The sequence below is a fragment of the Bubalus kerabau genome, chromosome 4, assembly GCF_029407905.1.
Source record: "Bubalus kerabau isolate K-KA32 ecotype Philippines breed swamp buffalo chromosome 4, PCC_UOA_SB_1v2, whole genome shotgun sequence".
NCBI lineage: Eukaryota > Metazoa > Chordata > Mammalia > Artiodactyla > Bovidae > Bubalus > Bubalus kerabau.
In genome coordinates this window covers 107249945-107271649 of record NC_073627.1, presented here as the reverse complement: position 1 = coordinate 107271649, position 21705 = coordinate 107249945, and the positions used below count along the sequence as shown (strand labels likewise).

The 21705-nt window shown below is 45.8% G+C and overlaps 1 protein-coding gene across 3 annotated transcripts in view; it reads left to right on the top strand.

The window, feature by feature from the left end:
* The first annotated feature begins 1549 nt into the window (after positions 1 to 1549).
* VLDLR (very low density lipoprotein receptor) overlaps positions 1550 to 21705 on the top strand; it is a 31854-nt gene continuing 11698 nt past the window's right edge. For 2 of the 3 annotated variants that reach the window (XM_055578193.1, XM_055578196.1), the window contains exons 1-4: positions 1550 to 2076; positions 15029 to 15148; positions 19260 to 19382; positions 20778 to 20900. In XM_055578193.1, coding sequence (XP_055434168.1) covers positions 1995 to 2076; positions 15029 to 15148; positions 19260 to 19382; positions 20778 to 20900 — 448 coding nt within the window. In that variant the 5' untranslated portion in view covers positions 1550 to 1994. The remainder of the gene's footprint in view (positions 2077 to 15028; positions 15149 to 19259; positions 19383 to 20777; positions 20901 to 21705) is intronic. The other variant, XM_055578195.1, reaches the window with a different exon arrangement.

Sequence of the window (21705 nt, the reverse complement as noted above, 5' to 3'; positions counted from 1 at the left end):
AGATCAAAACTTTTAAAAATATATATAAACTCAGGGCTTCCCTGGTGGTCCAGAGGTAAAGAAGCTGCCTGCCAATGCAGAAGACACCAGTTGAATCCCTGGTCTGGGAAGATTCCACATGGTCGGGGCGGGGTGGGGCAGGGGACAACTAAACCGGTGTGCCACAACTACTGATGCCCGTGTGCCCTAGAGCCCGTGCTCCACAACAGAAGGTAGCGCGAGGAGAAGCCCACGACCACAACTAGAGAAAAACCGCTGTGCAGCAAAGCAGACCCAGCACAGCCCCAAATAAATTTGAATATATATATATATATATATGTATGTATGTATACACGTACACACATACACACACACACACACACACATATATATATATATATATATATATATGTATACATACCCTTTATTTAAGAAGGCGAAATAGCTCCGTATGTCCTCCAGGTCTGGTTAGATAGGGACAAGCAGGGGAAATTGAGCAAGAAAACCAAAGTACACAAAAAAAGCCAGTATTGCCAGACACAAAACAGGATTCAATCCTTTACAGAAGTCTTGCCTTTGCTTCCTTTTTTCTTTCCATAAGCCTTGTAATTGAATGTTGCAAACTATATCAAGAAGAATAAACCTATGGGTTTCCCCTCCCCCAAACAAGAAAAGGGTAAGCTTTTAATTACAGGCCCTCCAACTATTATTTGTGCAATTAGCAATTAACTATAATCGTTGATGGGAGAAGAGAGAGCTGTACTAGCGTGCAGCTCTCCTCCTCATCCCAGGCTGGGTTATTTTAGTCCCACTCTATTACAGAGGACAAACCACAACCACAAGCACTCTCCTTACACACACGCTCCCACTTAAAGACACGTTGAATTTTTTTTTTTTCCAAGCAAAAATGGCATCTCAGCGTTCAACTGAGACAAGCAGCCCCAACCCCACATCAGAGTACCCCAAACGTTTAGATCCACTCCTTTTCATCACTTTGAAATGGAGAGAAGACCCAAGGAAGAAGCTACCTACCAGCCTCCTAGTACCATCCTCTCTTTGGGGAGCAGTAGAGGGTGGTATAGAGAGATGCTTGTTGCCCCTGGAAGCTGCAAGTCCCCCTCCCCGGGCTGTAAGCCCCGTTAGTGAGAAGGCGGTGGCAACAGCCTCGGTAGTTGCATCAGTGCTAACTGCTGCTGCCGCATTTACTGTTGGCGGCTGCCGGGAAGGTACAGTAACGACTGTAGGGAGCGCACAGCTGCGGCGGCAGGTTCCATGGATCAGGAAATTAGGGCAGGCACCGGGGATTGGAGGCGAGGGCGGTGCGCGAGCCAACCAGCGGCCGCCCCGGGCCCCCGTGAGCTCTCGGCGGACGCGCGAAGCAGCCGGGCCCCGGGAGCAGTCCGGGTGGCAGCGGCGGCCGCGGCCACGGCCACTTACGCTCACACCCGCACGCAAACTCACACACACCCCCGGCGCAGGCACCTGCCGGCCGGGAGCTTATAAGAGGAGCGCGTCGAGGGGGAGGAGGGCTGAGGCCGCCGTGCCCGCCCCCCGCTCCCCGCTGACCACTCCCCCTCCTGCCCCCTCCTCGCTCCTCACCCCGCGCTCCAGCCGCCGCCAGTGTAGGTTCTCCGCGGCCGGCTCCGCTCTCTTCTGTCTTCTCCGCTCTCGGCTCCCCACCCCCTCTCCCTTTCTCCCCTCCTTTTCCCTCCGCTCTTCTGCAGCGCCTGCATAATTTTCTGCCCGCGAGCTCGGCTCGCACTGCCGCTGCAGCCCGGGGAGGTGGGGAGGCGGGTGGGTTGGCTGGTGAGGGGGGGCGGAGATCGTGCAAGTTGTAGAGGAGGGGGTGCCCTCTTCTTCCCTGCTCCCTTTCCCCCTCTTTCGAACTCCTTCCCCTCCTCCCCCTTCCCCTCCTCTCTCCCCGCCCCCACCTCCTTCCTCCTTTCCGAAAGGCTGGTAACTTGTTGTGCGGAGCGAGCGGCGGCGGCGGCGGCGGCACCATCCAGGCGGGCACCATGGGCACGTCCGCGCGCTGGGCGCTCTGGCTGCTGCTCGCGCTGTGCTGGGCGCCCCGGGAGAGCGGCGCCAGCGGAGCCGGTGAGTGAGGACGCGCCCCTCAGCGGGCTGCCGGGACCCAGCCGGGGCGCCAGGGGGCCCCAAGGCGCGGGTCTCCTTTTGCCCACCTCCCCCCACCCCCCTCCTAGGAGGCGCCTCTCCGCTCTTGTCGCCTTCTCTCTCTCCCTCCCCACCCTGGTGGCGCCTCTGAGCTGTCAGCACCGCGGCTCTTTGGTGCCGGGCTAGTGTGGGGGGACAGTGGGATTTGGGGTGTCCTAACGCCTTTCCCGAACTAGTCTTCATTCCCTAATGCTCCTTCTGCTCAAGCCTCTGCTCTGTCTCGTTTTTCACTCCGCTGGGCCGGGGATGGGTGATGCGGGCTTCTAAGCCATTGAACAATGGTTGTATCTCCTCTGCCGGGCGGAGTGTTAGGAAGGAGGCAAAGGGCCGGGTGGGCCGAGACGTGCGCTGCAGCCCCGGGCACGCTCCTCCGACTTCCAGGGAGGTTGGGAGTGGGCGGCAGATGAGGGAGGGCGCCTCTGGGGACGCGGGGCGCCGGGTGCCGACCCGCGCTGGAATTCCCAGCGGCGGTGAAGGGGCGTATGTTCGGTGGGCTGCGGCCGAGAGTCTCCGGCGAGCGGCGAGAAGTGCACAGCTTGCGCACCCGGACTGCGACTCCCCAGGCACAGGGCTGCCTCTGGAGTGAGGGTTAGAGGACGAGTGAGGCTTGAAATAGGACTCCCCTCTAGATGTTTCTCCCCTCTTCCCCTTTCCACTCTTCGGGCCGCAATCATAAACCTCTCGGGTCTCCAGGAGAGCTGAACGGGGGAGGGGAGTGGAACGGAGACTTAATCAGGTTAGTTTGCTGAGCCTCGTTCCCGGTGAGATTTCCTCGAGAGGAATCGAGTCCTAATCTGGCGACTGTAATTAGTCCTCATTCTAAACAATAGATCAGAGGGAGTAGCGCGGGAGCTGGGAGAGCTGGTGTACGACTGTGGTTTGCAGGGGGTTGGGGGTACTGCTGTCGGGTCCCCAGGGTCTACCGCACTGGGCCTGGAGCCCTGTCCTCAACCACGCTCCCACTTGCGGCCGCGCAACTTTCCCAGGCAGGCTACAGCAAGCCCTTCTGAGAGGACTTGGTGAAAATCCTGGCGGGTCCCCGAAGTGATCTCGACCTGACACCAAGGGGCTGGCTCGCCAGCTCTGGGGAGTTGGGACGGAAAACGGCCCGCGCCCTAAGTACCCACTCCAGAGTCCCTAGCTCCTGTCGCCTTGTGGCTTGGGAGGCCTGCCAGCCTGCAGTCACGAGTCTCCTAAAGAGAGAGCGAACTTTAAAGTGTGTGGTCAAGCAGCCCCTCAAGCAGTACTTGGGGCGGGGGTTGGAGGGAGGGGAGTTGAGTCTCCAAATGCCCCCCTGCCCTTAGGTTCTGACTGTCCCGAGCGTGAGAAGCTGGGACGGGCTTGCCTGCACTCTGCGATTGGCTGGCAGCCGGATCACGTTTAGATTGGTCACGTGACTCCACGGACTGGTAATTTAGCAGCTTGAGAAATGTTATCTTTAAGGGAACGTGAAAAATGGACAGGCTCCAATGGACTGCCCTCTCAAACTCTTTCACTTGCCTGGACTCCTTGAAAAAGGCGTGTGTGTAGTGAAGATGGCCTCTGATGTGTAACCAGACAGAGCTTGGAAAAGCCCTGCTTATGAAAGTTTTCAGACTCTAACATTAATCATTAATGGATGAGCAATACTAACTTACTAAACGATTTCTCAGAGTAGTGCCATGACTTGCATTACACCTTTCATATCATTTCAAAAGATTAAGATACACCAGAATCTACTGATGGTGCTCCAGGAAGGTGGGAGAGACGATTCATTTTTGCCGTGTGTTCTGTTCGTATTCTTTTAAGATATAATAACTTTTCATTGGAGTTTAACCTTATCCTAAAGAATGCTAGGAATTCACCTAAATTGTCAAAGTAAGTTAGTTGAAGCCATATATTCATCTTGTATCAGGTAGGTGAGCATCCCTTTTGCTCCCCTAGGTCACATGTGAAATACGTGACAAGCCATGAACAGTGGAGAATAGAAGCCCATGCAAAACTTAAATTCTTCAAAGGAAAGGAGACACATCTTTTCTGAACTGGAGGAAATTTGGGGTTGGCTGAGGTAGATATTGACCTGAACTAACCCAGATTGGCTTCTGTCTGAAGTTCAAAGCCCCAAGGCATGTGGGCTGACTTTTTGACCCTGGTCTTCTACAATCTGCCCCAAAATACTCATGATGCTGGTTTAAAATACTCTAGGACAAGGGAGGTGTGCTCAAAGATGATGGCTAAAAAAAACCTTAAGTTAGGCTAAATAATGGAGTATACCCGATATGGGGAAAAAACCAACCAACCAACCAACCAACCCTGGGAGCTGTAGGACATTTTCCTCCAGCTTAGATAATCAAGATTAGGGTCTGGAGTACCATATATTCATTAAGGCCAGAGCCTAGGAGAACCAAGGTTTTGTGAGAGCTATTCAGATATGGCTGCTGCTAAGTCACTTCAGTCATGTCCGACTGTGAGACCCCATAGAGGGTAGCCCACCAGGCTCCGCCGTCCCCGGGCTAGCTACCAACAAAAGAGCAGATAGAACTTCTGTTGGGGGAGTGGGTTGGTGAGATTGGTAGTGCCTGAAGGGATAGGAGAACAGAGGGCTGGGGAAAAATAAATCTGACTTACCCAGATAGCACCAAGAGAAGATGTGACAATGACCACAGTCCTCAACTAGATTAGAGTAAGCATGTGAGCAGGGGCTCTTTCAAGGAGTGTCACCAGTCAAGCTTTCCTTGGCAGTGACAGCCACCAGCGGTCTGGAGCAGCATTGTCCCCCAGATCGTCCCACTGCCCACTTCACGTGACATCTAGCTATGTACCTGCCTACCTGCCCTGAGTCATTTTGATTCTTTGCTCAAACTGTTTGAGTCCCTAGGTTCCTAAAGCATGTATATAAAAGGCCGAGTTCAGTAGAGCTGCCAAATATCAGGACATCAGTATAACCATACTGCATATTTTAATTATAGCCACCTACATGCTCAAAAGAAGTGCTTCTGCCTTTTTAAAAATCGGATAACCGTAAACTCCATTTCACTTGAGTAATTTTGTTACGATTCTAGAAGAGGTGAAAAATAGTCACAAGCCCCTTCTGTTCCAGGAGGAATGTCAAACTGATCAAGAGCAAGAACTCTTAGAGCAGAACACGGCCATAAGATTAAGGGAACACATAGCCCTCCAGTTGTATGGCTTCAGGTTTTGATCTTGACACCAGAAGACGTGGAGCACAGCCTAGAAATAATGGAGATTAACTATTTAGACCATTTTCTAGTGCTTACAGAATGTGAATAAAGTCATCCCTCTCAGTAGAGGGAATAATGATCAGATTTAGGCAGTCACCTGTACAATTTCAAGTCATAATTAAATTTACTTTGGATACTGACCTTTCTTTGGAAAACCACCTTCACATACTAGTCTGTGCAAATTAAATCCCTTAAAGGACTATGATAAGGACCATAAGCTTATGATCAAACTTCCTGCCTTAGAAACATTTCTCAGCATGGGCTAATACAGCTGCTGTCCAGGTGGTTAGACTCTGAATTGCTTAGTTTGTTCCTGTCTGTGCTTAGGTCACAGCACAGAGACTGCTTTCATGACAAAGAGTCCAAGAATATGTTGGGCAGAGGTGATGGATGAGATGTACCTGATGAGCAGAAGTAATGGTCCAGGTTAGTTGTGTGGCCCATCTAAAGAGTTGTCTGGCTAGGAAATCTGGAAATTGATAGCTTTTCATAGGACTTAAAGGCAGAGAGCCCCTGGAGAAGGAAACTGCAACCCACTCCCATATTCTTGTTTGGGAAATCCCATGGACAGAAGAACCTGGCAGGCTACAGTCCATGGGGTTGCAAAGAGTCAGACATGACTTAGTTGCTAAACAAACAACAATAGGCAGAGAATGACTTAGTTCTGGGAAAATCTGGCTTTGTAACTGAAAATTATCTCAGTTTCACTCTGTGCATTATTTCAGTCTAAATTGGTATCTCTTTGCTAAGTTCTTCTGTTGGTTTGCAAGAGAAATTCTAAACATCATTAATACCACTTAATGATGGTATTGACCTCCTGGTGGCTCAGACAGTAAAGAGTCTGCCTACAGTGCAGAAGACCTGGGTTCGATCCCTGTGTTGGGAAGATCCTCTGGAGAAGGAAATGGCAACCCACTCCAGTATTCTTGCCTGGAGAATCCCATGGACATGGGGTTGCAAAGAGTTGGACACGACTGAGTGACTTCACTTTCACTGATGGCATTAGATACTGTTAGATACATTATGATGCTTAGATAGACTAGATGCACTACAGGAACTAAATGAAATGGCAGGTGATACCATATAAAGTTAGCACACTTTCCTCTTCATGTGAAGTTTCCTGAAAAAGTTTGGGCCTGTTGGTTAATTGTGGACTCTAAATTAATAAGAGAATGCCTGCTGGATGCTGTGAGAGTAAATACAGAGATGTGGCTAGAAATGGCTTACTCTTTGTTTAAAGAGCCTTTGCCCACTTTGTACTTTAAAAATGCTACATGGGTAGGTGGAGCAGGGAAAGGGTATTCATGGCCCTGTATTTAAAGAGATAACTTTGGGGACAGAACTGTAAGATAGGACCACTGGCTAGAGTGGTTGACCTTGCCACCACTTGGGTCATCTGAGTTGGCGTTAGTGCCTGGTTGCCTTTATATATTTTGATGTGGTGACTGTGGTAGGGAGTGGGGTGGGGTATCTGGTGGGACCTGCAATTTTCCAAGCAAGGGAGATGATAAAAACCTTGGTGATAGACATTTGGAAATTAAATATTTCATGTTATAATTCTTCCCCCAGATGCCATGAGTAAATAAGGTTTCTGTTTTATAGACCGCCTCTCATCTTTAGTTTTCTTAAGACACCTTACCAAGGTCTGAGTTATTAACTGATCTGTAGATTCACTAAGTAGGGGGTAGATTGATGCCAGCCTTCTTTGTCCATCTGCTCAAAACCACGTGACCTCCATTTACTGAGTGCCCACCATATGCCATATAGCACCAGACATAGGGGACACAATGACCAGGGAGTTGGGCTCCTCTTTCATTAGTGGGGAAGTCAAACCAGGAAATCCGTGATCCAAAGACATCCTGGATAGAAGCTCTGGATGGGAGCAAGCAGACCCAGTGGTTAAGACTTAATCATAAAAGAGGCAGGTAACAGCTGAGAATTGCTGGAGGTCCCACACGTCACATGGGCCACAGCTTATGAAGTTTCTCAGAAACTACCAAAAACTTAGACTCTCATTCCATCCCTGCAGATGATCCTACAAAGGTGATAGGACTCCAATGACAGTGTATGCCTGCCAGCATTACCAAAGAATGCTAAAATCTGTCAGAGATAAAAATCCCTGAAATTTCTAATAGTGCGCTGCTGCTAACTTTCCCTGCACACTGTGTTGGAACCTCTCTGCTCACGTGGAAATGAGGCTGGTGTACCTACCCTGACACATTCATTCTGCTGATGCTGCATGATAAAGTATCATGAAAATGAAGTGAAAGTATTCTTGTAGGGAACTGTGGCCTTTGAAATCTAAGTGTCTTTCAGAGTATTCTAACTAGTAAAACAACTGCTCACACTTGGTTTCAAGCTCAGAAAACCTGGAAAGAATGCTGTGGGTGGGGGGAGAAGTCTGTAGTTCAGACCAGTTTCTTTAGTGAGCTAATAAATCAGCAGATGTGTCAGGGAATACCCACTAGTGCCTAAAGAATCTTTCGATGTCAGGCACCAGTTCCCAAGATATAAAGACACCTTGCAGGCCCTGCCTTGAGGGATCTCCATCTGTAGAGATGGAAACAGGTAGGTGAGTACATCCCAGTATGTGAGAGCTATGTGACAGGCACAGGAGATGATGAGAAAGCAGCCAAACCACCCTCAAGTTGGTCAAGAAAGGACTTGTAGATATCATTCAAGGATAACATTTGAGTGGGGTGGTAAGCAAGACAGAAAAGCTGGGGAAAATGGATAGGGAACCAGACTCAATCCTAGAGCCATGGAGAAGCCTGCCAGTGATCCCATCCCTGGCATTCCAGGCCTTCCTTGGCTGCCTGATTCACCATTTTGATGTGAAGAGAGAGCGTGGCAGCCTGGAGGCAGAGAAACAGGAGATCAATTTAGATTAGGCGAGAGCTTGGACACACCCAGGGCTTGATGGCAAAATACCAGGGGAGAAGGATCTGGGCTCGTTATTGAACTACTGATTTAAAGTAAGCAGTGGGTCAATCAGAGATGGGGCACAGGGGGAGGGGAAGACGGATTTTTAGAAGAACCTCTTCACTCCACATGCCTTCATGGTATCTGGGTAGACTTTACCTAATAGCATAAAGGCTTTACATCAGGGATGACATCATAATGTCTGCTGTTAGATTGACTGTTGTCATGTATGCCCACCTAGTGATGTGCAGGGGTGGGTACTGTAGAGTGCAACGCTGAGAACGAAGTGGTGGAAGTAGTCACTGGCTCGTGGGTAGAATCTTAGCCTCCTGACCTTCCCGCAGTGGTTTCAAAGTGTGGTCAGGAACCAGCAACATCAACATCCTCTGGGAGCTCAACAGAAATGCAAACTCAGGCCCCACACTAGACCTCCTAAACCAGAATCTCTGGTGTGGGGGCATATGGTGTTTTAACAAGTCCTCTGAGGGCTTCTGAAACCAACTTGACCTTGAGAAACACTGACTTTTCCCACCCACAAAATGAATAACTTCCCAAATGTATCAGGAGGGCCTTTGCTCATTCTAGACCAGAAATCCAAGCACAGTGGTTCTCTAGGAAAAGAACTGCAGGAGATATTGAGGCAGCATTTTTTTTTTAATCAAAATAGGGAAGGAAGCGAGGGCTCTGTCTCAACTATAAGGCTATGTTAGGATAGGGTCAGCCTGACAAGTGATACTACCTCATTCTGGATTAATTTAAACTGACGCTACTACCCAGATCACAAGTCAGCAGAATATTCTGGAAGGAAGTGGTCCCGGTCAGGTGCGCTCTTTGGTATGCATGCTCAGTCACATGGTATCTGGAGCCAGACTACCCAAGTTCAAATTCTAGTTCTGCCCAAGGTGATCTTGGCAAGTACTGTCCTTCCCTTTTCCAAACAGCTTCCCTGATGTGTAAAAGGGGAATGGTAGTTTTGACAGTGTAGTATTGGAAAGCTAAATCAACTGAAAGAGTGAGGTCTTAGAGTAGTGTTTGGCTAACAGTAAAAAAAAAAAAAAAAATTAAGTTATTTATCCATGATTCTCAAGATCATCTCAATCCACTGTAAATAGGGAAACTGACAATTGAACTGTAGGACTGAGTGAATCAGAAGGATTAACCTAATTATTTCACAGTGTTGGAAATGGCAACCCACTCCAGTATTCTTGCCTGGAGAATCCCATGGATGGAGGAGCCTGCCGGGCTACAGTCCACGGGGTGGCAAAGAGTCAGACACGACTGAGCGACTTCACTTCCTGATTCTCAGAGACTGACTTAAAGGCCAAAACACAGCTCAGACCCTCTTTCTCAGTTCTTCTTACTAACCCTGGAGGAAAACTTCTTTGCTGACTTGGAAAGCTACTTGTCCTAAAACGAGTTTTAACCTAAGAATAGAAAGATTGGCGTTCAAGTGGCAAGCAGTAGAAGTGAGCTCAACTAAAAATAAATGCCCTTGGCGGCCCCAGAAGTGCCAAAACAAATGGACTGAAGAAATCCCAGGAGATGATAACACCGTGTGCTCAGCAATGGGAGGCCTGTGAGAGATGGGAACATGTGGCCCTGCTAGTTCCAGCAGTGCGGCAGCCGCAGCCCCTCTGTACAGAGTGAAGTTCCTGTCTGAGCCTGACACAGAAACATCTCTTTGTTGTGGGCGTTTCTTTTGGACCGCTCCTGCAAAGGTGCCACTCGGAGCCCTGCAGAGAACTCTGGCCCATTTGGAAGGCTTGGCATTTACTGTAAGATCTATACAGTTTTTTTTCCCCAAAGCTTATGTACTGTTCTTCCATATTAACCCTTGCAGGGACAATTAGACAACAATAGCAGGCTGCCTGTTAAATGCATGAAAACCCCTGCGTTTCTTGGAGCCAGTGAAATGCCAGCATATCTGGGTAACAACGTTACCTGTTTAGGTAATAAGCAAGGCTCCCGTTTGTCGAGTCTGTTATCAACCGTGTGACAAAAACCAAGGAAATCGTCAGTGTTTCTGGGCATTCAGTCATTACAAATGTCAACAGCCATGTAGATGACTAGGTCCAAGTGACTTCCAACCCTCTGGCCCAGAGGCAGGGGTATTCATCTTCAGTATTAGAGCTGAAAGGAGACCCAGGTCTAGTCCAACTGTTTGATTTCTTAAAGCTGTAGGACCCTTCCAAATTCTTACACAAAATTTCAATGTTGAAAAGAAATACTGGTTGAAACAGAGACAGAACACCCAGGTTCCCTGCTGTCATAGCCTTTCCCCTGACTTCAACCACCTCAGTGCTGCAAAAGCATTCCCGTGAACCCCATGACTTTGAAGAACCCACTAAAAATCCCATTTATTCTGACTTTTCATCTTTCTGAGCAAATAGACCCTGAACTAGAGAATGCCTAGCGTTTCAACTTATAACTTATTTTTTTTGAGGCATCATTGGCTTTAGCTTAGCCTAAGCATTGAAAGGACCTTGGGTGTCGACGATTTCAAGCTCACCCTGTTCCCTTTATGAAAGTATAATACTGAACTGGAAACTTAACTGTCATGGCTGGAAATAGACTACAAGGCCACAATCCTGTAATCCCCCAAAGCTTTGCAAACCAAAAGCTTCTTAACTCCTTTGGTGCTTCCGATTCTCCTGGAGCTCTGCACGGCAGCACTCCTAGGTAGGTACCACAGGTGTAAAGGGAGACTCTTCTTGAAACCTGGACAGAAAACCCACTGAGCTGCAACCAGGTGGCTGAGCTGTCCCCTCACACTGCCCCCACCCTTCACAATGCAGGGAATTAAACAGAACTAGGAAACCCTGTTGGAGAAGGCAATGGCACCCCACTCCAGTACTCTTGCCTGGAAAATTCCATGGATGGAGGAGCCTGGTAGGCTGCCGTCCATGAGGTCACTAAGAGTCGGACACGACTGAGTGACTTCACTTTCACTTTTCACGTTCATACATTGGAGAAGGAAATGGCAACCCACTCCAGTGTTCCTGCCTGGAGAATCCCAGGGGGAGCCTGGTGGGAGGCCGTCTATGGGGTTGCACAGAGTCGGACACGACTGAAGCGACTTAGCAGCAGCAGCAGGGAGCCCTGTGGCTCAAACAGTAAAGAATCTCTCTGCAATGCAGGATACCTGGGTTCGATCTCAGGATTGGGAATATCTCCTGGAGAAGGAAATGGCAACCCACTCCAAGATTCTTGCCTGGAAAATCCCATGGACAGAGGAGCCTGGTGGGCTACAGTCCATGGGGTCACGAAGCGTTGGACACTGAGCGACTAACACAAACACAGGGAACCCTGTCTGCCCAAGAGCAATCTCCCGAAACAAAGTGCTTAGGAAACAAGAAACTGAGGCATGGCCATGGAGCTTAGCATCTTTCTTCTCCTCTCTTTAAAGAAAGGGCCCTTTATAAAGTCAACTAGCTTTACCCAGCCCCACCCCAACCCTGCTCCTCTTTTAAACAAGCAGGGATGGCTGGTTAGTAGCATACTCCACTCCAACCCCATTATTTACCGTTCTTGATGGAGAGCCGTGTGTGCTGTGGTAAAACGTAGCTTTATGACCATTAGGCAGAAGCTTGGGTGAAGTGGAAACATCTGAGATAAGAAAAGGTAGAAATTTTTTGTCTAAAGATAATGGAATAAACACTAAGAAAATGCCTGTGTCTGTCCTGAGTCCACTCAACAGCCACTCCTGAGGTAGCATTGCTGGGGTTTTAACCCAGAATTTGTTACTGTTGATGACTTGTATGTTACAGTTACGTTCAGAGAGCCTCCTTAAGGTGACAGTGGGCTAAACACCAGCCTTAGACTATTGTGTGCCCATCTTTAATCTCAGAGCAGCTTGAGTGTCTGTAAGATCTGTAGCTTCAAGACTCATTTTTAAAGAGATCTGCCAGGTACCTAACCCCGAAGTGGAAAACCATTATCTGTTTTTTACTTTAAAGTCCTGTCCAAGTCAGATTATATGGTTATCTTTTCCATGCTTTTTGCCTCTCATTTTGACCAAACAGCTTCTGGTAACAAAAGCCTTTTGAAAAGGTATTTTGACTTTTCTGTCATATATGTATATTTCTGTTTTCTGACTATAAATTGTTCTTTTTTAAAAAAACTTTTCAAATAAAGTACTCAAAGTAGATTCTTACCACTCCCACAACCTTCAGAGGTAGTATGGATAGAGCACTATAGCCAGTGGGCCCTGGTTCAGATACCCCCCAGCATTTGGCTTCAGTCCCTGGTCGGGGAACATCCAAATGAATAAATAATAAAAAATGGTTAAGACTGTAAATGTTAAAAAACCCCAAAAAACTGGGGCTGGGCAGAATTCCCTGGTGGTGCAATGGTTAGGACTTAGTGCTTTCACTGTTGGGATCTGGATTCAGTCCTTGGTCAGGAAATTAAGATCCTGCAAGCCATGTGGTAGGGCCAAAAAATTAAAATGTTTTAAAAAGTGAAAAATGAAATATAGTTAGGAAGTGCCATTGAGTCACACCCCTTTGAATCTGGGTCCCAGCTTAACTAGACTCTTGAGGGCAGAGTGATACATATAGTTTTGAAACAGGCACTTTTAGTACCTAAGTAATCACACACCCATATGGCAAACTAGGACCACCTTTTAATCTTCCCGGGAACTAGCCACAAAGCCTAGAATGCTCCCAGACAGCAGGGAGTAGCTGATAGTAGGGAGGCCAACTCGAGCATTGTGTACATAATACAAGAGTCCCAGTCCGTGCTGGTCACTGTAGCATCGGTTCTCATTCCTGCCACAGCTGCAGATGCTGAAAGGTGCAGGAAGGCTCAAGGCTTTCTGCTTGAAGGCCTCCCTAAGGATTCTACGTGAACTGTATGCCTCCACTGGCTGGTTTTCTCGAATAGTTGCAGTATATCAGCATTTAGCAACCAGATCTTTGCCTTTTATCTCAAAGAAATTACATCCTCCAGGAGGACAAACCTGCTAATGGTAGGAAACACCTAAATGTTAGCTGCCCCACGCCCGGCAAAAAACGAGTGCCCTGCTTCCAAGTGTTCGTTCTTGCCATTACGTGAATTATATTCGTCCATGGAGCACAGGAAAACAGGCTCAGAGAAATAGAATCCAGGTGTGTGGCTTCACCCTGTTTTGCTGTTCTCGCATCACTAAGTTAAAAATGATTTCCCTTTATTTAGGTGTGCAGAAAAGGGAACCCTCCTACACTGTTGGTGGGAATGTAAGTTGGTACAGCCACTATGGAAAACAGTATGGAGGTACCTTAAAAACTAAAAATAGAACTACCATATGATCCTGCAATCCCACTCCTGGGCATATATATGGAGAAAGTCATAAGTTAGAAAACTACATGCACCCCTGTGTTCATTGCAGTGCTGTTTCCAATAGCCAAGACATGGAAGCGATCCAAATGTCCTTGGACAGAGGAATGGATAAAGAAGATGTGATGTGTGTACATTTGGTTGGCCAAAAAGTTCATTTTAAAAACCCAAATGAACTTTTTGGCCAACCCAATACAATGGAATATTACTCTGCTATTAAAAAGAAATGAAATAATGTCATTTGCAGCAACATGGATAGAACTTAAGATTATCATACTAAGTGAAGTCAGACAAAACAAAAATCATATGATATAACTTATATGTGGAATCTAAAAAGCTGATATAAATCAACTTATTTACAGAATTGACTCACAGACTTTAAAAACAAACTTATGGTTACCACAGGGGAAATGGGGGAGGGATAAATTAGAAATATGGGATTAATATGTATACACTACTATATAAAAGTAGATAATCAACGTGGACCTAATGTATAGCATAGGGAACTCTACTTAATATTCTGTAATAACCTATGTGGGAAAAGAATCTGAAGAAGAATGGATATATGTATAACTGAATCACTTTGCTGTACACCTGAAACTAACACATTGTAAATCAACTCTAATATAAAAATTAGATTTAAAAAAATTATCTCTCTTCACCTCTTAACTATGTCTTCTTCATGCTTTTTGTCTTATCTTGGAGTCATTTTCTAAACATATCTTTTTCCAATTAGACTCAAATTCTAAGACAAGGAGCCATGTGTTAACCTCACCTCTATCCTTGCCACCCCTTCTAAATCTCCTTTACTTTGCTCATAATAGAAACATCATTGATGAGTAACAGTATAGAATGTGGGCAAGAAATGCCATTAAAGGATTAGGATTTGGCTGCATGATTATAGTGACACAAAATGACTTAGACAAATGAGAGAAATGAGTCCACGGTGAACCCCTGCCCCGCCACCTGCAGTTTGTAGGCAATCTACGTTCCTTATATCTTGGTCTGGCTTCATTGACCCAAGATCACTATTCCAGCCTCCATGCCTAGTTTTCAGGAGCCAGAAAGGAACAAAATTGAGGAAACTGGATTCCCTGTCCCTTTGAGGATATTTCCTAGAAATTGTATATACCATTTCTGCTTACATCCATCAGCCAGAATATCCCATGGCTATGCCTCCTGCAAGAGAGACCGGGAGATCTAGTTTTATGTAGATAGTGTGTGCTCAGCTAAGAACTCATTACTGTCAGCCACTGCCCCGAGGCCCATGCAGCTCTAGCCCCTACAGTGTTACAGCCTCTGAGGCTGCACCTGTCCCTCTGAGAGGACGCCTATCCGTGGGTTTCAAGTAACAAGCATCTCTAACTTACCATCCGGGTGTCCCAGCTTAGCTAAGTGTTCCCTCCTGCTTTTAGGAAGAAAAGCCAAATGTGAAGCCAACCAGTTCCAGTGCACTAATGGCCGATGCATCACACTGCTGTGGAAATGTGATGGGGATGAAGACTGCGCTGATGGCAGTGACGAGAAGAACTGTGGTGAGTAAAGAGCTGCACAGTCTCACCTGTCTCCTCACTAGGACTTGGGCATTTTACTGAAAAGGGATGACATTATCTTCACTTCTACAAATGTGTCAAGATTCTGAATCCACTCCTAAGAATTGCTCTGAACCAGAGTCCAAAGATTCTATACTTTCTGGTCTAGGAGGAATACAACTGAGTGTGTGAGGTTATTGACCTGAGTACTAAATCATGAAGATAAAGTGGAGTTCCTTTCAAATGAAAGGACCTGGTTGATCTTAGATCAGGCAAACTTTTGGTGTAGGAAGCTAGGGAAAGGGAGGGGAGGACCAGAAATAGAGACAGAAGATTGCTTAGAAAAGACTTTAAAAATTCTCAAATGGTTTTGACCCCCAAAAAGCAAGCCATGGACAGTAAGAAATCCCTTGCAGTTTCAGAGATTAATTAATTCCTGTCATGTTTAGTCAACTTCAACTAGCCCACCAGGCTCCTCTGTCCATGGGATTCTCCAGGCAAGAATACTGGAGTGGGTTGCCATTTCCTTCTCCAGGGGATCTTCCTGACCCAGGGATCAAACCCGGGTCTCCTGCATTGCAGGCAGACACTTCTCTGAGCCACCAGGGAAGCCCATTTAGTTGCTAGATGTAGTCAACTAGCCTATTTAGTCAACTTCAATTTGGATTCTACAAGCCATGTTCTATGAGTCCCAGTAACTCATAAGCCAGCCCAGATCAAAGATCAGATAAGGATTCTTTTACAATTCCTTTTCTCCAGAGATGCTAATTTTAAAGCACTAGACAGGATGGGAGACACTCTCTTCCCAAAGAAAACAGGGATACTTGTGGTGGATTCATTTTGATATTTGGCAAAACTAATACAATTTTGTAAAGTATAAAAATAAAATAAAATTAAAAAAAGAAAACAGGGATATGCCATTATACCGATCGATCAGCATTTATTAAAAGATTATTGTGAGAAATGACTGCTTTTGCAATTGGTGTGACCTCTCGTTAAGCCAGGACAGCTGTGAACTACATGTCATGATGACATTTAGGGACCTTGAATACAAGCTGAAGTTTGCTTTATGATCCCTTTGTTCCATGTCATTAAATTGCTGAAACAAGGCTGTTCATGAATGTCGGTGATAACGTTGTCTTTTACCTTCTAAAAGACATTACATAAAGATATCTGCTAGACAAATTGAAAGTACAGAAGAAAAATAGAAGCTAAGTGTAGTTTTCATCAACTGCTATCTTGTTAGGCCCTTGCCTACTTCATGCATCATTACTAAAATTCTGTAGTATAAACATCCTGGCAGGCTGTCCTGTGCTTGAGCTCTCAGAGCAGTATCAGGGATGCCTGCATGCCAATATGTAAATTAGTAGCTCATTTGGAAGCAGAGTAAGTCCATTCTGCAATCTCAGGAAAGAAGCTTATCTCCAGTCTCAGGACCAAGAATAGTTCTATGTGACATGTTTACATCTTTGCATTCCAACACTAAGATCTTAATCTACTCTACAAGATATTGAGCTCCATGCTCTTTCTGTGTTGCCTGGATAATATAATTCTTTCACTAGTTTTCTCACTAAAGGACCTCACTCTTGTCAACTGTGCTCTTGCTGTAAGTAGCAATTCTTATTCTATGCTGAACTATGTATTTGGCAAAACCCTTTTATGTTCTTAGAGAGTAATTATTATCTCCATGTTTGGAAGTTTTGAAGTCTTACTTTACCATCTGACTACCTCAGTAGAAACTAACCTGGGTCATTGTAGGGGTCATCACTGGCTTTTCCTAAAATAGTCTCCACATCAATCAGTTCTAGCTACATCACAGAAGACCTGGAAGAGATAAGGAGGTAGACGTACACATAATCTAGATCACACAAAATGGGAGAAAGGAAATATATTCTTGGCCATAATTTGTCTCTGCCTTCCAGGTATGAGAGTAGAGAAGGAAAGTGGGAGCTTTGCTCGGGAAGCTGTGAATGCTTATATGGAGATGTTCTGCCATGAAAGGCTACACAATTACTTAACACTTCTAAAGCTACTTCCTATTTTTCCTGTCCAACCTCTTGATGTTGAACTTGGTTACAACTTCAGCAGGGCTTTTTCTTTCAAGCATGTCAACTAGCATATTTAGTCAACTTCAACTTGGATTCTACAAGCCATGTTCTATGAGTCCCAGTAACTCATTCTTCTACAGATGTTAGGCTGAACTGATAAATCAGTAACTCAGATACCCTCAGTATGGAACTAGCAGTTCTCTTTCCCCGTGACACATCTAAATTTCCATCCATCTCTCAAGGCCCAGTTCAAATAGCCCATCTTTCCCCTCCCAGTCTGTGTTCAGAATGGAGAGAGAGAAACCCTAGCAACCTACTGACCCCATGTGTCTCTTGTTCACTTTGTAATACAACCAATCTTTTCTATCCCTGTAACATCTTATACTTTGTAAATTCATGAGGTCTCTTTATAACCATTGCCTACTCTCTCTTTCACAACTTCTGAAGAGTATCACAGGGTGAATTACAATAACCGAGACCCTCTGGCATCTTTCTACAGGCTCAGGAGAAGATGGGCCTTGGATATCACTTAAACCATGAACACTGGGGTTTGAGCATTTCAGTGACTTTAGAAGCAGGTGTGAATCTGAAAATATGGCCTTTCTTGTTCCCTCAGCTACACAATTTTAGGATATAAACAATCCTTTTCAGATCATCATAATTGATCATCCCATCTTGAGTTCTAGAAGTTGACTATAATCCTGTCTCTCCATTAACCATGCTCATTGCTCAGTTGTGTCCAGCTCTTTGCAACCCTGTGGACTGTAGCCTGCCAAGCTCCTCTGTGTGTGGGATTTTCCAGGCAAGAATACTGAAGTGGGTTGCCATTGGCTTCTCCGGGGGGATCTTCCTGACCCAGGGATTAAACCTGCATTTCCTGTGTCTCCTGCATTGGCAGGCGGATTCTTTACCACTGCACCACCTAGGAAGTCACCCCCTTAACAATATCTGAGGCTAACCCAGAGCAGCCCTCTGGTTTTGTACACTCTGAGTTGAGAGTTGTACCTGGCTTAAACCCCTGACTTGAAGTGGCCTCTTTCATATTTTCAATAAATTGTTGACTTTTAGCTTATTTTCCATTCAGAATATTTGTTAAAGAATGACTTAACTGGAAATTCAAGTAGAAAGTATAGGCACAGGGGCAAAGAGGAATATAACCTAAGAAGGATGCTCTTGGAATGCCCTATGTGGTTCCTTGTCAAGACTCATCTTACTCCCTGGGTAGGGAGTTCCTCAGGGGTAGGATGACCACGCTGCTGGCTTTGCTTAGCACAGTCCTGGAATGACGTTTGTCTTCCTGGTAAAAATAAGAGTACCCTCTTTCTACTGAGTCTGTGTCAATTTGGACAAATTACACAGTCACCCTAATTAAGGAGAAAAGTCTGCCCTAGTAAGAATTAGTAGCAGAACAGATACCTTGTCTCAGGCTGTTTAACTCTAGTAGCCAGTTATGAGGACTGGCAGCTTCCATAGTAAGTTCAGGGACTTTTAGCTGGTTGATGGGAGCCCACCCTTTGGTTGCTAAATACAACTTCTCTTACACTCAGATTTGAGCTTCCTTTATTTCTTATCCAGTGGGTTCCTCTGCCCCAATAGACCTGTAGGGGTGACAGTATTTGGTAGTGGAGCTTGGCCTTCTGTCTCTATGCTAAACCCATGTATTGTTACAAGGTGGCCCTAAAACAGTTATACTGTGAGCCAGTTGTAAGATGAAATGTTTGACTGTTAAACTTATGAAGCACTTAAATGACTTGGAAGAAATGTATGAAAAGAATGAACTTATTACTCAATCTCAGTGTTATAAAATGGGCAAGAAGTTCATTGGAAGGGATCCCTTGACCTCAGTGTCCTCCAAGTCTCTCAAATGATCACCTTCCTCCTCTAGGGGAAAGGGAGGGAAAAAAAAAGATTTTTCTAAGGTCCTGCTGGATATTGGCAGTTAACTGCTAATTGGCTTAGCTTTATTTTTAGAGTAAAGCATCTCAAATACAGTTGTACCCCTAATGGGAATGTAGGGCTCTTGGGTGAGTGACTTCAACTTTAACCCTGCAAATCCACTTCTGTAGTGAAGAAGACATGCGCCGAGTCTGACTTTGTATGCAACAATGGCCAGTGTGTTCCTAATCGATGGCAGTGTGACGGGGATCCTGACTGTGAAGATGGTTCTGATGAAAGCCCAGAACAGTGCCGTGAGTGTGACTCGCTTTGGACTTGAACTTTCCCAAGCTGTTCCATGTCTCATAGCTCTAAGTATTATATACTCTAAAACTTGCTTAGTTTTCCTTGCCCTTCTTTAAAGTTAGGCCAGTTGACTCCAAGGTCAGTCAGATCATTATCAGTCAATCTTGAATAATATTAAAGAATGTTCTCCCTAATCTTCACAAGACTGACATTCTCTTGGGTAGCTTCACTATTGAACATTTAATACTGAAGCCAGAAGATTTAAGAACTCCTTGACTAGGTGCATAGATTTCAAATGTTTGATGATAATGACGCTGAGCAGATGGTACTCTGGTCCTGGAAGCTAAGTCAAGATGTGAGGGTCCCCTGTCCACCAAGTGTAAGCTTTTAGATGCAGAGTTTCTCATGTTATGAGAAAAAAATCTACTGCTGAAGGGGTAAGGTGACTAGAAACAGGATGATATGAGTGACTTTAAGAAACATGTAACCTAAAGGTATTTAAGTGGGGAGCTTACAGCTTGTTCTTATGTAAGAGAAACTTCATAGGTATGCAAATACACATGTGTCCTTAGGCTTGACCTTCAGGAGAAAGTCTATGACATCATAGAGGAAGATGATGTGGGATAGATAAATTAGAATCATTTGCATATCCTGGTGAAGAAAGTTTTCATGTTCCTTCTAAGGCAGTAGAGGCCTGCTAAAGCACTAAAAGTGGAAGTCTAATATGAACAAAGTTTAGGTCTGGAATATAAGATTACAAAGGAAAATTAAGCAAAAAGGAAGAGATGTGTGTTAATTGTAGTTCTCCAGGCAAGAAGTAAGGTGAATAAAAGCACTGGCCAAAGGAGGTGAGTTAGCATAGGTGAAGACGGGTTCCACAAAGATCCAGCTCCAAGTTTTAGTGGGGGACGACCCTGTAAAGTCAAGAATTAGAGGGTGCCCCTACTTCACAAGATATCAATCTGAAGGAGGCCTGTGAAGAAATTCAGGCAAAAGAAGACTTCATAGGTATTAGACCATCTGGCTTTTAATGAAGTTGGCATTCGTTGCCAATATCTGGGTGTGTCACTTGGTACCCAGCAAATACATAATGGTCAAGGAGCAGGCCAGCCAAGGAACCCAACCATGCCAAACAAAACAAAAGCCAGGAGTGCACACGCCACAGAACCTTGACAGAGTAGCACGGTCAAGGCTCTCGGGTGGACTGCCAGGTAGCCTAGGCTGGCCTGGCTCCCCAGCCATGGAGCCGACGGAAGATCTGCCCAGGCTCCAGCTAGTCAGTCGAATTTCAGCTGTGTGCCTGGCCACTGAGTTACCGATGTCACCACTTCCAGGCAGCACAGGAGCAGCAGCTTTGTGCTGATGAGTTCGGAGGCTCTTTTGAGACTGTATGTCATCAACAGATATGAGAACATGCCGCATAAATGAAATCAGCTGTGGCGCCCGCTCCACTCAGTGTATCCCAGTGTCCTGGCGGTGTGATGGTGAAAATGATTGTGACAGTGGAGAAGATGAAGAAAACTGTGGTAAGAAGATCAGTGTTGAGTGGCTTAACCCAAAGACCCTCTTGCTCCAAGAAGGGTGGGCGTGAAGGTGCAGTTGACTTGACTTGCTTTCTAGTGACTTCACTACCTGCTCGACTCCTTGTCTTTCCTAACTGCCCTCAAACTCAGAGAAGTGTGCATGGTAACTGACCATGGCTTGCTTGGCTGGTTCTTCTAGGCAAATAGAAATAAGAAGGTAAGTCCTCCAAGGCACTTCCATGTGGAGATGGCTCAGTGAAGCAGCAATTGTGTGAACTCTTGTCTTGGTTAGGACAGCAGCTCGTGGGCCTTCCTCACTTGGGCTCCATCAAACGAGGAGACTAAAGCCAGCAAACCCATCCCCAGGTTGAAACTGGATCTGCCTAGTGTTATAAATTACTTGAGTCTCACACAAGCATTCCTCAGCCCCCAAACTAGATTCTCTTTTAACCTTTCCAAAAGCTAAACTGGAACAGAAGGACAAATTAACGTCTTGCTGGTGATACCCAAAGAAAACGCTAGCCAACCGGTGGTACCTTTGTCTCCTATCACAGTTCCTACCTGTAAAAACTAACTCTGTTTCCTAGCCTTTCATGTTTCTGCTCTTGGAAAACATGTAATAAAATGCTCCATGTTATAGGCGAGGCCCTGGGAAAGTCTTTAGGTTGAACAGACATTGTGTTGAATGTTCTTTCAAGCATCCACCTTTTTATAGGGCCTTTAAAACCATAGCTGCTGAGCCTGACAGGTATAGGCCTCCTGATGCAGTAAGTGTACAATGAGTTGAGGGCACTTGTGGTCGAAACAC